We start from the raw sequence: 14,990 nt of genomic DNA, 5'->3' as shown, positions 1-14,990 counted from the left end.
CTCTGGCTGCTGAAGTGTCTCCATGACACAGAAAAGCACCCAAAAAGCAGAGAAAGGAGAAAAGCATCCTCACCTTTACACAGGGAGCAAAATCTATTAAAGCAGGAGTGGATAAAACTCTGCTTTAAATGGGATTTTATGCAGGACATTCATCTGAAGTGCTGCATGGGCACTTGCTGTGAAAACCAGAAATTTTTTACATTGCAATCTACAGATGCTGTAAACCCTTTTCTTCTTTGCAGGCAATGAGAATATCATGGTGAAGTTTTAAGACATTGTGGCAGCTGGTTGCAGCACGGGTCTTTTTTCGACCAAGGCAAAATAATTTCACCTGGAATTTGTACGCACAAATCATGTCACTCAGACAATACAAGAAAACCATTTTGTCTTCAAAGTCTTTATTGCATCAACGTAACATACTCCAAATGTGAAGCAACACTTCTTAAGTGAAGCGTGTTCCTGTTATAAACTCAGCTCTTTGAAACTTTTATTAAACAGTGTATATGGCTTTTGATTGGCAATTTTAAGATTGCAAGGTGATTAAAAGTACAGCTTGCAAAGATGTAAAAGTGCCATTAACTTTAAGAACTTCAAAAATTTTCAAATTGTTTAAGCATGTGAGCTGAGTTATGCCTCTGTAGAGTAGTTGACTCTGCAAATTGGTGATTCTACAGAAGGGTTAATGCTTCAGTAATGAAAAGAAAAAATTAAAAGTCCCTCTTTACAGTCTTGAAAGTTGCAAAAGCAATGACTTTGTGGAAGCTGGAAGTAGTAGGGGGGACTGTAGAGAATTCCCCTAAGAAATGGGTATGAATTCAGTAATTTATACCTAGGAAATAACCAAAGTATGCCAGGGTAACCAACATATAGGTAAGGGGGTTGAAACAATAAATACAAAGTGCATGCTCATATGGGAATTCTTTTTCTTCCAGACTTTTAGCACCAACAAGGCTGAGTGGATACCTAAGGATGACTGAAAACTCTGCTGGTAGGTGAGGTTATTAGAATCACAGCACTGCTTTGATTGAAAAAACCTTTTGGATTCCCTCAGCACAGAACATTTTAAATAAATTCTCACAAGAAGGTGCTTTATGGTGAATACTGGAAATAGGAACACGCACAGGTGCTCTGACCTACCCCACACTTCTTACTGCTGGCCACGGGTAAGGCAGAACAGGCTCCCTCTCCTACCGCTCCCCTCTGCCTTGCGTAGGAAGAAGTCAGAGCTGTTCTCACAGCTCTTGCCTGCATCTCTGCATAACTGAACTTGTAATGTGAGTACTGAAATAACATGTTCTAAAATATTTGCTTGTGTTAGTCCTTGTGTTGATAATTTGAAGACATATTTAAACACGTTGATAGATCAATAAAGAAGAAACCTAGATGTAAAAAAAGAATTTAAAAATTGCCCTGTAAATTCTTACATGTAAAAGGCACTAACACTTTCTAGGCTAGTAAGATCATTCTAGTATTTGAAAGTAATAAGGTATTGTGGATATGCCTGAATGTCATTAAATATGACAAACACTGTTGGATTAAACTCATCATCAACCACGCTGTCGTAGAGGTCAGCAGGATCTGCTGGGCTCCTTGGTGGTGGAGCCTTTAGTCCTTCTCTCCCATCACAGTATTGCCCAGTTAGGACCCGAGCCAAGTACATGTGTTTTTGGCCTTTCACATCTGGAATGGAGTAAGTATCCCGAGCAGAGTAAGATGCATGAACAGCAAAGTAGGTTCCATTTCCAATGGCTGCAGCTGTTAGGAAAGACAACATTTTCAAATACAGTTAGTGTTCTTATTCTCCTAAGAATCTCTACTAAAACTTCTTTTTTTTTTTTTAACACTGCAGAGGCTAAAAATGTGGTTAGAGTTCAAACACAAAATTCTAGTAATAATCCTTTGTATCAGAATCAAATATGAACCCACATAGATACCAGGTAAGTATCAACACGCAGGTTTTTACTTCCCTTTCCTATGGAGAAAAGGGCTCCTCTGTTTAGCATGGTTTAGCCTGCCATCGATCAAACTGCAATTCTTCAGAGACTTTTGGACTTAAAATGACTATGTAATTATAGTTTTCTAGTCACACTTCCCAGCAAGTTAGAGGAATCACATGTCTTTGTTCAAGAGAGATTTCTTTTTTCTGACATTGCTAAAAAGCTGTTCAAGCCAGACAGGTCCTTCCTATCTGTCTGCCCTGATCCTTGGATACTTTTCCTTGGCTACATAGCCTGACAGAAGGGGAGTGTACCTTCCCAATTGTTAATCACAGCTGAGATGAAAAGGTGTCAATATCCACCAGCAGAGAGAAGACATGGGGATCTAGGGCTCTTGCTTCCTGAGTAAATCCAACCTCCTGACACTACCAAAGAGCAGGAAAGCGAAACTACATTTCTGGTCATGTTTTAAAAAGAAGTTGTGGCTACCATTCCTACCTGTGCACAACCTGATATATTTTGTGTATGCTGGGCTTCATTTATTCAAGAAAATCTCAGTTCAAGTACCCTCCAGAGTATCCAGACAGAGAAAGGTCTACTTCTGGATCCAGACCACACTGAAGTGTCAACTAGATCTGAGTTAAGCTGCCCAGCTCTCTCAAGATCAAATCAGCCCTAGGCATGTACAATTCTGTCTTAAGGAAGAAAACATTAAGAGCAAAAATTAAGGACTTTTGAAGTGAGGTTACATGGCCACTAAAATCAACTAGCATCTCAATTCAGTTCATGTTCCACTTCTTCGGATCCTGTCTTTCATCTTTGAATGCTGCCAAATAATACACACAGCATGACTGTACTAGAGGAAGTGGACAAAACAAGCTTTGAACTAATGCAGAAAATCTTTATGCTAAATATTTAAGTTGTCTCTAACAACTATTAAAGGCTAAGAATTAAATCATGAATCTCATAGATTTTGTGAGCATAAAATTGATAAGGATGTGGCATCTTATGCTGTCCTAATCTTTGGAGGCAACAGGAGAAGTATCTGCACTTCTGCTTTGCTACCTGTCTTTGACTGAGAGGAGAGAAGATACCATCAGCTAGTAGCTGTTACCTCAGCAGAGGATGTTGAACAGTGTTCCTTGTTCCTTTCTCTAGGTAAATGATACAAAACAATTCCCAAAAGTTGCCCAGGCTTCATTTCAGAGTAGGTGAACTCTTTGATATCCTTTACATGGTGGCATCCAGCAACAAGGGATTAAGTGAACAAGGTAATTCCTCTTTCCATACAGATTAATCTCAGGAGATGTTAATTACTGTGTTCTCTAATTTCATTCAGGTTCCATGTTGTGCTGACAGCACTGTAACACTGACATCCTGTAGCACTCATACATGTCTAGGAAATTAACTGATTCAGATAATGACTCACCATTCTTTCCAGCATAGCCACGATTAAATCCATAGTAGTTAATTGAGCTCAATGAGGATGCAGCTGTCCCATGAAATAGCAACTTCTCATTATTTTCACTTTTGTTCTTTTTACAGAGAAATTTTTTTTTTAATTGGTATGTCTGCCAGAGGACGCGATTTTGTACTCTTTCAATCTGCAAAATTACAAAATTAACTATATTTATACTAGGGATAAATAGGATAGGGATGAATATTTATCATGGTAGGAAAGCATTAAAATGAAATCAAACTGAAAGAATTACAGCAATTTTCACTATGTTCTGTTAGCGTGAGGTTTGGGTAGAAGAACTGAATATGTAAGCCTCCTGAAAAATCAGAAACCAAAGCAGTTTATAAGAGAGTTTCAAGCTTTGTAATTTTGGGTAAACATTTGTCTTGCCTAGTATACCAGGTACCCAGCAGTCATGGTAGCTGTGCATTGTCATTTCTAGAAAGAGGCAGCTGTACCACTGCTAGAGGCAATGACATAAGATGCTTTCTATACATCCTAATCATCTTTACTGATGATTTTCTCACTAAAGGATACACTGTAGCAATAGCATTATGTTGCGTTTAAGTTTCTCTTCTAGATCTAAGCTTGCAAGTCAAAATTGCTTCCTCTAATGTGTAGCTTAGCAACCCGTAAGAAAGTACTATATAAAAATCACTTGGTGGGAGGATGGATGTTGCTGGCTCCCTATGCCAAGAATGTGAATACAGCTTAAGGGGAAGCAGTGTCTCTGCATCAAAGTATAATCTTAAAGGCAATTGCTGTAACTGCTTTCCATTTTTTAACAGAAAAAGACATAATGTCATTACTTGATTTTTTTTCTATAGTACACTAATGTTTTGTTCTCTTTGTGTGTTTTCATGCCCATGCTCATCGAAGCTTGTGATGGAAGAAAAATTTTAAACACATTATTCTTACTCCTAATTTGATTGTATGTTCTACTGTTTATCTCTTGTCTTGATTCAGAACAATTCCATCTTCTCCCTGGCAATTAAATCTCTGTGCATTGTGTTGCAGACTTCTAAATAAGCAGGATCAAATATTGACACTGGTTAAAACTGCCAGCCAAGACTGAAAAGCTCTGGGATGATAGGGAAGAAGGTGTAAATTAGTCCAAAGCTTTATGTCAGTCTACCAGGATTTTGTTGGGTTTTTTTTCCTGTATTCTGAATGCATTTACTCATGCCTCCATTTCAATACAGAATTTCCCAATTAGAAATACCACATTAACTAGTGAGTACCACATTAGTCGAACAAAAGAGTTAGCCTGAAGACTGACAGTCACTGGTTTTGCACCATTAGATGGCAGAAATGGCAGAACAGCTCTGAGGAAACTTGGTTTGATTTATATCCATCCTGTACAGTGCTGGGGACACTGACATACAAAAGGTGTATTGGGTTTCAGACACCTTATAAGCAAATATTTAGAAAGTATATTAAAGTTTCTTGCCCAAGCATTGACATTTGCCCCCCTCCCCACCCCATATGATATCACCTGCTCTATATTAAAGTTCGGACATGTTTTCCTAAACATCTTCTCAACTGTTCTATATTCGGGATGTGATGGCTTGAGATTCACCAGTTTGACATGTTCATTTTGCATGTCTGTCCACTCCTTAGGGAGCTCTATCGACTGCATATCTGCAAAACAGAGGTTGCATTATTATGACAGAGAACTAGCTCAGCTTCACAGGCCACATCTTACAAACCACCTGCACAGAGAGGGCTAAGAGGACAGGACCTTCTGCAATATTTCATTTAACAAGTACTCTTGCTCTTCCAAACATTGCTGTCTTTGTAATGCACTATTAAGGCTTTACATTTTGTCTAATTATCCCCATACCAATATCTAACTAAAACAAGCTTTAAAACCCCAGAAGAATTTTATGTATTCTTCATACACCACTTCCTTTGTAAGATTTAAGCATGAAATCTATGCTCACCAGTCACATTTGTACAGATAATGTTTCCACTTAAACTGATGTTCTGACTTCACTCATACTTGGCACTGATTATGAAACTCAAAACTGCTGGTGAAGGAAAAAAACAAAAAAAAGAAAAAGGGAAAAAAGCTATGGACTACCTTACTCCTTTAGGATACCCGAGTTTGCATTTATCCGAATCAATAATCCGATTCAATAATCACAATTCAAGCTCTTTTATTTAACAAAAATGTCATTTACCTTCATCCTTTGCCACACGTTGGAGGTTTATAGTTTTTCCTTGGTCATCAGTAGCCTTTAGAGTATTCAGATCCACCTTGTAGTTCTTCTTGTTAATTTTGACATTCAGATATGGTTTTTTAAATAGTTTGGCATGCTCCAGCTGCGTATTTGTCAGTTTATCAAAAGCAACAAAGCTACCATTCCTTCCTGGATACCTCCATTCTACCAGGTTATAAAGAAGTTCTGCCTTGGATTGTTCTTCTTCAGTAGACTTAATTTGTTGGATCATTCTTTGAACTTCTAGAGAAACGGAATAGACATCCCTGCTAATACCAGAAATTTTAATTTGAGGGGGAGAAAGCTTATTTTCAAGCTGAATGGTGACTTGCTTTCTTCTCTGGAGATCTTCCAAAATGGCAATTTGTGTCTCATCAAAACTTTCAATTGTCTCATCTGCAACAGTATTTTCAAGGTGTTCCTTTAAAATTAAATCCTTTATCCAGGACTCAGTTGCATCCACCTTTTCTTGGCTTTCTCCACAAATTTGAAATGTAACTAAATGAACTTTCTTCTCCAAAATCATTAACTTTTTATTCTCAGAAGATTGTTTTTTGCCCCAAAAAAAGGCTGTGGATAAATATATGACAATTAGTAGTTGTAAATAAAAGAACTTCAGTTTTATTTGCCCACACACACAGAAAACACACCAACTTACATTTAAATGTAGATAACAATGATTCCATTGTGGATGAAGATGCATGTTCTCTTTTCTTCATGCTTTCATAAAAGTCTGTGAGCATATTCAGCTGGAAGACAACTATTTTAATTGTCTGTAAATGCTGTACTGATTTTTGTCTTGCAAATTCCACTATAGCATCCAACATTTCATCAGCTACCTTGGCTGGACTCTGTCCTGCTTGACCTAAACAAAAATAAAAGGCACATATCAGTGAACAGTTTTTGTGCAAGTCTACTGTTACTCATATTAAGTTTGTCTGTTTCTGAACTACCCCCATCACAGCCCTCACTGCTTTCCCAAGAAAACACAAACCTGTTCCAATAGCTGGCAAGGCAACAGATTTGTACATCCTTTGTTCACACTCATGAAGCACTTGGGAGACCTGACTCTTCACCTGGTTATCAGTAATCAAATGGATGATTTTACTGCACAACAGATTCCCACCCTGTGTAGTAATAAAGCCACTTTGATACCTCCCAGCTGCAAGAGAGAAGATAAAGAAGGAGACATAACATTTACAAAGTTGCAATCACTTCTGGTAATATTGATTTGTTATATTGGTGCTACAAGAGAAGTGGAAAAAGTGGAGAGAAATACACTGTGAACTATTTTATTGTGGGTTTACTTGTTCTGGTTTTCTCTGTAAATACTCTGCAGGGTTTCTTTGAGAAATTAATTCACGTAAATGTGTTTTCTAATTTCCTAAGATCTCTGCTACAAAATATTTCCCTATTACATGCAATTTAAGAATTTATGATGACTTTGAATACATCTCACTTTTATTTAAAAGCATTCCAAATTAATTTATATGTGAAAACCTTTCTTATGCCACTTATTCCTTGAAAGCCCAAATTTTTATTCTGCAGAAGAGCTGAGTGGTAAACATAGTCTCATTAAGATTATGTCCAACTGATCTAAGAATGGTATGGAATTTTAAAAAAGATGTTTGTGATTTCTCAGAGCACTCATGTTTGCTTACAAAATGCAGTCATATTGTGAGGATGAATGGATTGATGAGCACAGAGTTCCAGACCACCTCACAGATCACAAAGGTAATGACTGTGAGATGCTCTGCAAGCACTGAGATCAGGCTGATAAATTTACTTTGATAAAAAGGTTTATCTGCCAGGCGATTTTCTTATGACTCTTAGGATTTTCTGAATAATATTTTGTACATTAAATTAAAATGTAATTTGGATCATTGTAATGGGGTTTTAAGGTCCTGAAAACATTATCGTTTCTTTGCTTAGTCCATTCCAACAAAAACAGAAAAAAAAATGCACTGGCACAAAGAGTTTTATTTTAAGTTGAGGGTAAGGAGTATTTCATAGTAGTATGTTGATATGGCCTTGCTCTGTGATGGAGTTTCCTTGGGAAACAAGCAGGGTGTAGCTCTGCACGGGAATGCAGATATGAGCATATTTACCAAACAAGTTGGAGCCAAGCCTTTTATCTTGTCCTGTACAGAATAGTTTGGAAATCAGAAAGACATAAAAGTGGCTGTTTGAAATGAAAGAAAAGGAAAATCAATGTAATAGTTCTGAGAACAGAGGTATTTGCTTGATTTGAAGTTAATGATATATGTGTGTTTGTACAAAAGTACCTACAGAGCAAAAGGCTGGGAAAAAAATCCAGGAAACTCCATCTTGAAAGACAATTTCCAGACTTAGAGCAGGCACATTTTGTTTATGCATCTAAAATGTCCCTTTCTATGCTTGTAGTGGCCAACCACAGTGAGCTGGAATTTTACTGCTCTACTGGTCTGGCAGAATGCAGACTACAGAGTAACTTAGGATCAGGGTTGTCCTGATTTCAGCTGGGATACAGTTAATTTTCTTCTTAGTAGCCAGTACAGGCCTATGTTTTGGATCCAGTATGAGAATAAAGTGCATAACACGTTGATGTTTTAGTTGTTGCTAAACAACTGTGATTAGAAAAATTTTCAACATATGTGTCAAAACGAGAACAGGGATTTTCAAAGTTCCTAAAAGTGAAAGCTGTGTTTTTCAGATAAAATAATTATGTCATCAGAGTAGAGAATTACAAAACAACTTCAAGTTTTCAGAGAGAATGATAATAAAAAAAAAATAGTATGCTTTAACATACCATATTGAGCACATTCATCTGCTACCTGGGAACCAGCAGCATCCATAATTGCTTTGAAGACCCCTTAAATCACACAAGAAAAGCACACATGTTCACTAAGTCACCTTAACTATCTCTACTTAAAACTCTACCCAACTTCTGTACTCTACACATACCCTAAATTCTTGTATGGCAAGATACCACAAAGTTCAAAACCTTGACAGTTTCCCTAAGTACTGTCCATGACACACTGTACTAGCTGCAGAGAGAACATTTCCTTCACTGCTGAATACAAGTCATTAAGAACAACTCCTACTTCATAGTTTCACTAGCCAAACCTGTATGCCCTTCACCAAACTCTCCAATGGCTTTGAACTATATCATTTGGTATCTTTCATGCTTATAATTCACCATGTCAAACCCTCTGCTTCTTACAGAGCACTTTACTTAACCAGGGCTTTGTCTTACAGTGAAACATTTTAGGATAAGAGCATTTTTTCGGAATTATACTTAATCTAAAAATTCCCTTTTATTTAAACACTTTTTGGTTTTAAGCAAGAAAAACCTGGTCAGATGCCTTCTGTTTGGAAATGAAATCAAATATACAGGACGTGTAAAAAAACCTGTTTAAGATCTATTTCCTGACTAATCACAACCCTTTATCTGTCATCTGAAAAACACTTCATAAAAGTTTCCCTTGTGGACAATTCTTTCCTGTGATGCCTTAAGAGGACTCCTAGAAGCAGAGACTAGACAGGAGTAAGGGAATAAAAGTAGGTATTTGTTTGAAAGGCCTTCAAAGGTACACCCTGGGGCCAGAGGCTACTGCCAAGGTGGACCTCAAGATGGACCACAAGTCACGAGTTCTTTACCCTTTTATAGGTTTGGTTCATTTGCATAGCAGGGTTAATTCTCCAATTAAAGCTTCAGTTTTCCCCTCAGCTTAACCCCCCTTAGCGGCTCTCTGGTTTATACTTTTGCCCTAGGACAGTCTTGGTGTCCTTGGAGAGCAGGCCCAGAGAGGCTTTGTTATGTCTACCTAGCATGAGAGAGCAGAAATTAACAGGCTACAAGAAACTTCAGAGTCACACACCAAGCAGTGCAGAATTCGAAAAATATAAAGGTTAAAACCTAAGGCATCATCTGTACCCCTTTCTAAAAAGTAGCCCAGATTTATTGCTAAGGAACCACGTATTCAATAGAATACCTGTTTTGGCATCAAATGATGAATTTGCTAAGTTTACAATAACCTCTGTATCTTCCATGGTAATATCTCCCCCAATTACTTGGAGTGTGATGGAACCAATCTTCATTTCATTAGCTCCCAATATTTCAGTAGGAACAGGCTTAATGAAATCTGCAAGGGGAAGAAAAATACATTAAATCACTTCTCCTTCAGTTTGGAGTATTATTCTCTTCCACTGATCAAAACTTCTACTTATCCTTTTAAGGAGTATGCTCTAGATCAGTTTGATGGATGTAGAGTGTCTCTGCTTTTCTCTTTATTCCCTTTCTGAAAGCTGGGAGGCACAGTATTCTTCCTGTTTAAATCGTGTGGAAGTGAAACCATTTCTACTCCTGTAAATTTATGCAATATGAATTCAGAAAACGCCTTCAGGGTTTATCTGATCTGACCAGCTCTGTAACAGAGTTTCCTGAACTAATTCTTACAAGAAATGGAGCATCCAGTTAAAGTGCTGCCAGTAATGGAGATCAGATCACATCCCTTTTGTAAGTTATTTCACATTTGCCTTCATGGATACAAAACTGTTCATTTCTTCTAGTCTAAACTTATCTAACTCATGTTTTATCTGCCCACTCTTAACTTCATCTCTCTGATACTCAGCAACTGAGGCAGAAGAGCTTTATATCCTTACAAATAAGCCTCTGCCCTTGATGCAGTACACTCACATTTTGGCTATTGTGTCCCACTATTGTCAATTAACTAATGGAAAGGAAATGATCCACTATATATATGTGTGTGTATATATATGTGTGTGTGTATATATATGTAGGAGATTAAAGGTACAAAAATACATTTGGCCAAGTGAGAGCAAGATCTTATATCCTTTGAGCAGGACAAACTACTGTGTCTCCTATCAGAACACCCTCTTTGTTATGATAAGACTGGCCTCACTGAGAGTTGACCATGCCCTCAACAAAAGAAATTCCTCCCTGAGAATTTTACAAATGACATTTAAGAATGCAAGTCCATTAGGAGGAAAAAAAATGCCCTCTTCCCTGATGGTATTTCTTCTGTTTCCTGATACATATAAAACCACTTAACAGCATTTACATTCTCCCCCATGTCCCACCTCCTATCCCTACAAAACTTACTTGGCTGTGCTGCTGTGGCATTGCAACTTTCATCTGCCCTATGTTCTAGTTCAGTGGTAAAAGCCTAAGGAGAGAAAAAAAGTACCCAAGATAGTATTTCACAGTATTTACACCAAATGTTTCTATAATTAACGTTGTCACGTAGCTCTTGCTGAGGCACCTGACACACTTTACAGTCATATTTAAGTGTCATTAATAACAGTGAAAGACCCAGTGGTGGACAGTGTGATAAAAGATATCTCTGCATTGCTAGAACTCCTCTGTCAAAAGATAAGGGAGCATCTACAAGCATTTACAGTGCCAGCAGCAAGGCCAATTTTGTCTGCAGCTTCTGCTTGCTGAGAGTTTATATTTCAGAGACACTGGAAAGACATCTCATTGTCACTGGCCCACTGCAGTAAGAAAGTGGCAAATTATTCCCGTAGAAAGCAGTTAAGTAAAATAGATTATTAAAGTGTAACTACAGCAGTATGTTACAAAGACAGCTTTGTCTTGAGAAGAACTACCTGAATGCAATCAAGATCTTTTGGGTTCAAGAGAAAATGAACTTCCTGGAGATTCTTGCAAGTGTGACTACTACTGAACCTGAATACCACATCAAACATCAACTTAGAAACAATTATTTTAGGAAATCCAAATCCTCCAGCCCCAATAGCTGGGAAAGTGATCGATTTCAGTCCAAGTTCTTCAGTTTTCTTCAAGCAGAAATTGATTACATCTTCTAGGACCTGTAAAACACAGCAAAGACACTTTTTTTTCTAAAGGCATCATTTATTATTAGTTCCAAAGAAACTGGTATGACAAGCAGCTCTGAGTTCATCAAGGCATCTTTAAGGTCACTCCAACAGAAGAAAATGGAGTCAAGTCATCTAAAATAACTATGTTAAAACCTGAAATTTCAGGGCAGATCCCAAATAAGTATGTAGCTGCAGGTGGGTTAATAATTAAAATATACCTTCTCTGACTGTGCTCCATCCCACTTGGGTAGTATGGCATGAAACACAGCCTTGCAGGCCATAGCACATCCACTGGTGCAGACTACACGACCAGCAACCTGACTTTGTGTTTTGGTGTCAAACTCATCTTGGAGAGCTGGTCCAGCTCTTTCCAGCAAGGCTTTGCAAAGAGGCCCCACGCCAAACTTCAGATCTGTGCCAACGCTGTTGACGACAACATCCGTCTGCAACAAGATTACAAAGAAAATAGCTACAGCCAGAATTCCACCAAAAATATGCACCAAGATTAAAAGCCCTACCAAAGCAACACACAGCAAAAGGAACAAGATGCCAGTAGATACCCAAAGCAGCAGCCCAGACAGGTACCCACTTTCCCCTAATATCCAACCAAGATAGCTACAGATCATACAAGTACTGTTAGGAAGTACTTTAGAATTTCCCCTTTAGGAAAAAAACCCAAAATCTTTTACATATTGGCCTTGGATCTGGAAAACGAACAAGACCTAGCTGGGAATGAAACACCCTGAAATTCACAGCTGCCCTCTAGAAATGGCTGCAGTGACAGATCTCACTCTACACTCAAGTTTTGCAAGCTTGCGTCCTTGTTTAGCTAGCACACAGCTGATCTTTCCTTATGTAGCAAGTACTTGTAAAACCTACTGTCCCATCCTTTTTCATTTAAATTGAAAGAACTGAAAGATCTTACCATCAAGTTAGAAAGGAGTCAGAAAAGGAAAGACCTACCGTGGCTTCCTGAACATTTTTCTTCTCCACTTGGATGCGAAGTCCTTCTTTTGTTATAACCATGTTCAGATCCCCTTTTCTCTTCTCCTGGCTTTTTTTTTGCTTCAGCCATTGTGGGGAGAATGATTTAGCTGAAAATACTTTTTTTACTGTCTCACTCAGAACCTGAATGATTTCTTCTGCATTACTCACAAGATGAACCTCCTTCAAACTGCTGTCCTCCATGAATTCTTCCAAGGTCTCCTTGATGGATGATGCAATTGAATCTGCACACATCTGCGGTGGAAAGCCATAAATCCCTCCGCTTATAGCAGGCAGAGCTATGGAACGATGATTGTATATTTCAGCTAGTTGTAGACATTTTTTCACTGTCTTTTTTAACAACCCCGTGCACTTTTGTGATTCCTCATTGCTCCACCTGGGCCCAACAGCGTGAATGACGTTCTTGCAGGGCAGTTTCCCGGCGCCCGTGATCACTGCGCAGCCAGGCTGCAAATTCCCGTGCTTCCTCACCAGCTCATCGCACTCCTCCTGCAGTGCTGGGCCAGCCGCTCTTGACAGCGCATCAGCAAGGCCACCAATGTGTTTTAGGTTTTCATTAGATGCATTCACCACAACATCAACAGGGTAATTGCACAAGTTACCTTTATACACTCCTACCACAATTCCACCTGGCAGGTTTTTTTCATAGCAGACCTTTCTTTTCACTTTATCACCAACTTCTCCATCCTTCTGTTCTTCTTCTTCCTTAATCCTAATGAAACAGCTAAACTTCTGCTTTGCCTCTAAAATACATAAATCTTGCCTCTCAGTGAAGAACTCTTTTGCACCTGGTTTATCAATTGGCACATTCTTTGAGTAAAGGGATGAGACAAATTTTTCAAACATGGTGAATGCTTCTAGCACTTTTGTTCTTGGTCCCCTCAGGGAAATACATGGTGTCTTGGTGTCAAAACATACTGTCACACCTTTCTTCTTCAATTCTTCACAAACACCAGATTTCTCCCTCTCTACAAACTGCACTATCACCACTGAATTAGCTAGGATTACTTTTTCCATGATTGTGTTTCTATCTACAAAATCATTAAGTCTCTGATAAACCTCTGTTACAGCCTTAGAAAAGCCAGCAATAATCATTTTATTTTCTTTTCCAACAGTTTGCCAAGTGATGACAATTTCCTGGGAAGAATTATATGTCTTGAGCAAGGAGAGAAGAAGACTCTTCCACTGATCCTTTTTAATGACTTCACCATCTTCCACATTGATGCACTCGTATTTTAAACCTGTTTTTATTTGCTTTTCTGCTTCTAGAAGGTCTTTGGGAGCATCTCCATATAGCAACACAGTATCATCCTGAAGTTCATAAAAAGTATTAATTTTTTCCCTAATGAATAACATATCTGACATTTTTTTATTATCTACACACCGTAGATAGTGGAAAACATGGGGATCAATGGTAACTGATGTACATGGCATACTCAATACCTTTTCCAGTAAGTCAGCTTTGATTTTATATACTTCTGCAGGTAATCCGCACAGCTGAACAGTCTTTTTTTGGTCATCATAAAAGATCTTTAGGCATGGATATTCCTTCTGAATATTCTCTTCTAACCCAGCATTGTGCAGCACAGCATACTTCCCTGGAATCACTGACACAGAAATTTCTATGCTCTGTTTTTCCCTTTCACTTTGCTTCATGCATTCCCTCACTTCTTTCTCTGCATTGTCCACTGCTGCTCTGTTTCCTGCAATCACCACCATCTCCTCAGAAATATCAGTTATGATCAGAGCACCATCTTTCAACAACCTGTTTTTCACACCTTCCCAACCCGATGAATTGACTTTACATTTTATAGCTATGTAACGTGCCATGATACGCGAGAACTCAGTGGAAGCATCTTGCTGCCATGTCTTGAGCAACTTCATCATCGGATTTTTCTGCTTGCAGAGAGATGGTGATGGGCACAACATAACTTCTGGGTTTGCACAGTCTGCCTGGGGCCATTTGAGCTCACAATGGCAAACTGCCATTTCCTGGTTTATGTCTTGGGTCAGATTGGCATGCCTTTGTAAAAACTGCCATACATACGGGTCTAGTGGCACCCTAATGGGGTCTGGCATCTTGACAGCTGGTCTTTCTTTTCCATAGAGAGCCATTCCCAGGGAGTGATAATATGGATGCACAGAAATCAGCATCTGTTCCAGTAAATGTTGCTTTCCCAGGACCGTGGTTAGATCTAGAAGTTAGTGCAAACATACACATAACATTAGCTTCAAATCAAGCAAATGTCTTTGTTCTCAGAACTATTACACTGATTTTCCTTTTCTTTTTCTTTCTCTTCAAAATGCTATTTTTACATCTTTCTGATTTCCAAACTATACTGTACAGGACAAGATAAAAGGCTTGGCTCCAACTTGTTTGGTAAATATGCTCATATCTGCATTCCCGTGCAGAGCTACACCCTGCTTGTTTCCCAAGGAAACTCCATCACAGAGCAAGGCCATATCAACATACTACTATGAAATACTCCTTACCCTCAACTTAAAATAAAACTCTTTCTGCCAGTG

At 38.5% G+C, this 14,990-nt stretch overlaps 1 protein-coding gene across 4 annotated transcripts in view; it reads right to left on the bottom strand.

Moving 5' to 3' along the window:
- Positions 1–377: 377 nt before the first annotated feature.
- LOC104694043 (protein mono-ADP-ribosyltransferase PARP14-like) overlaps positions 378–14,990 on the bottom strand; it is a 19,741-nt gene continuing 5,128 nt past the window's right edge. For all 4 annotated transcript variants that reach the window (XM_039555597.1, XM_010407094.4, XM_010407095.4 and 1 more), the window contains exons 6-17: positions 12,423–14,659; positions 11,678–11,902; positions 11,229–11,450; positions 10,723–10,786; positions 9,593–9,742; positions 8,407–8,469; positions 6,613–6,780; positions 6,277–6,483; positions 5,580–6,188; positions 4,892–5,037; positions 3,367–3,541; positions 378–1,755 (exon numbers count right to left, since the gene is read on the bottom strand). In XM_039555597.1, coding sequence (XP_039411531.1) covers positions 1,466–1,755; positions 3,367–3,541; positions 4,892–5,037; positions 5,580–6,188; positions 6,277–6,483; positions 6,613–6,780; positions 8,407–8,469; positions 9,593–9,742; positions 10,723–10,786; positions 11,229–11,450; positions 11,678–11,902; positions 12,423–14,659 — 4,556 coding nt within the window. In that variant the 3' untranslated portion in view covers positions 378–1,465. The remainder of the gene's footprint in view (positions 1,756–3,366; positions 3,542–4,891; positions 5,038–5,579; positions 6,189–6,276; positions 6,484–6,612; positions 6,781–8,406; positions 8,470–9,592; positions 9,743–10,722; positions 10,787–11,228; positions 11,451–11,677; positions 11,903–12,422; positions 14,660–14,990) is intronic.

This window comes from Corvus cornix, chromosome 7 (genome assembly GCF_000738735.6).
Source record: "Corvus cornix cornix isolate S_Up_H32 chromosome 7, ASM73873v5, whole genome shotgun sequence".
Lineage (NCBI taxonomy): Eukaryota > Metazoa > Chordata > Aves > Passeriformes > Corvidae > Corvus > Corvus cornix.
The sequence above is the reverse complement of the archived record's forward strand: the minus strand, read 5'-3'. Positions and strand labels throughout refer to the sequence as shown.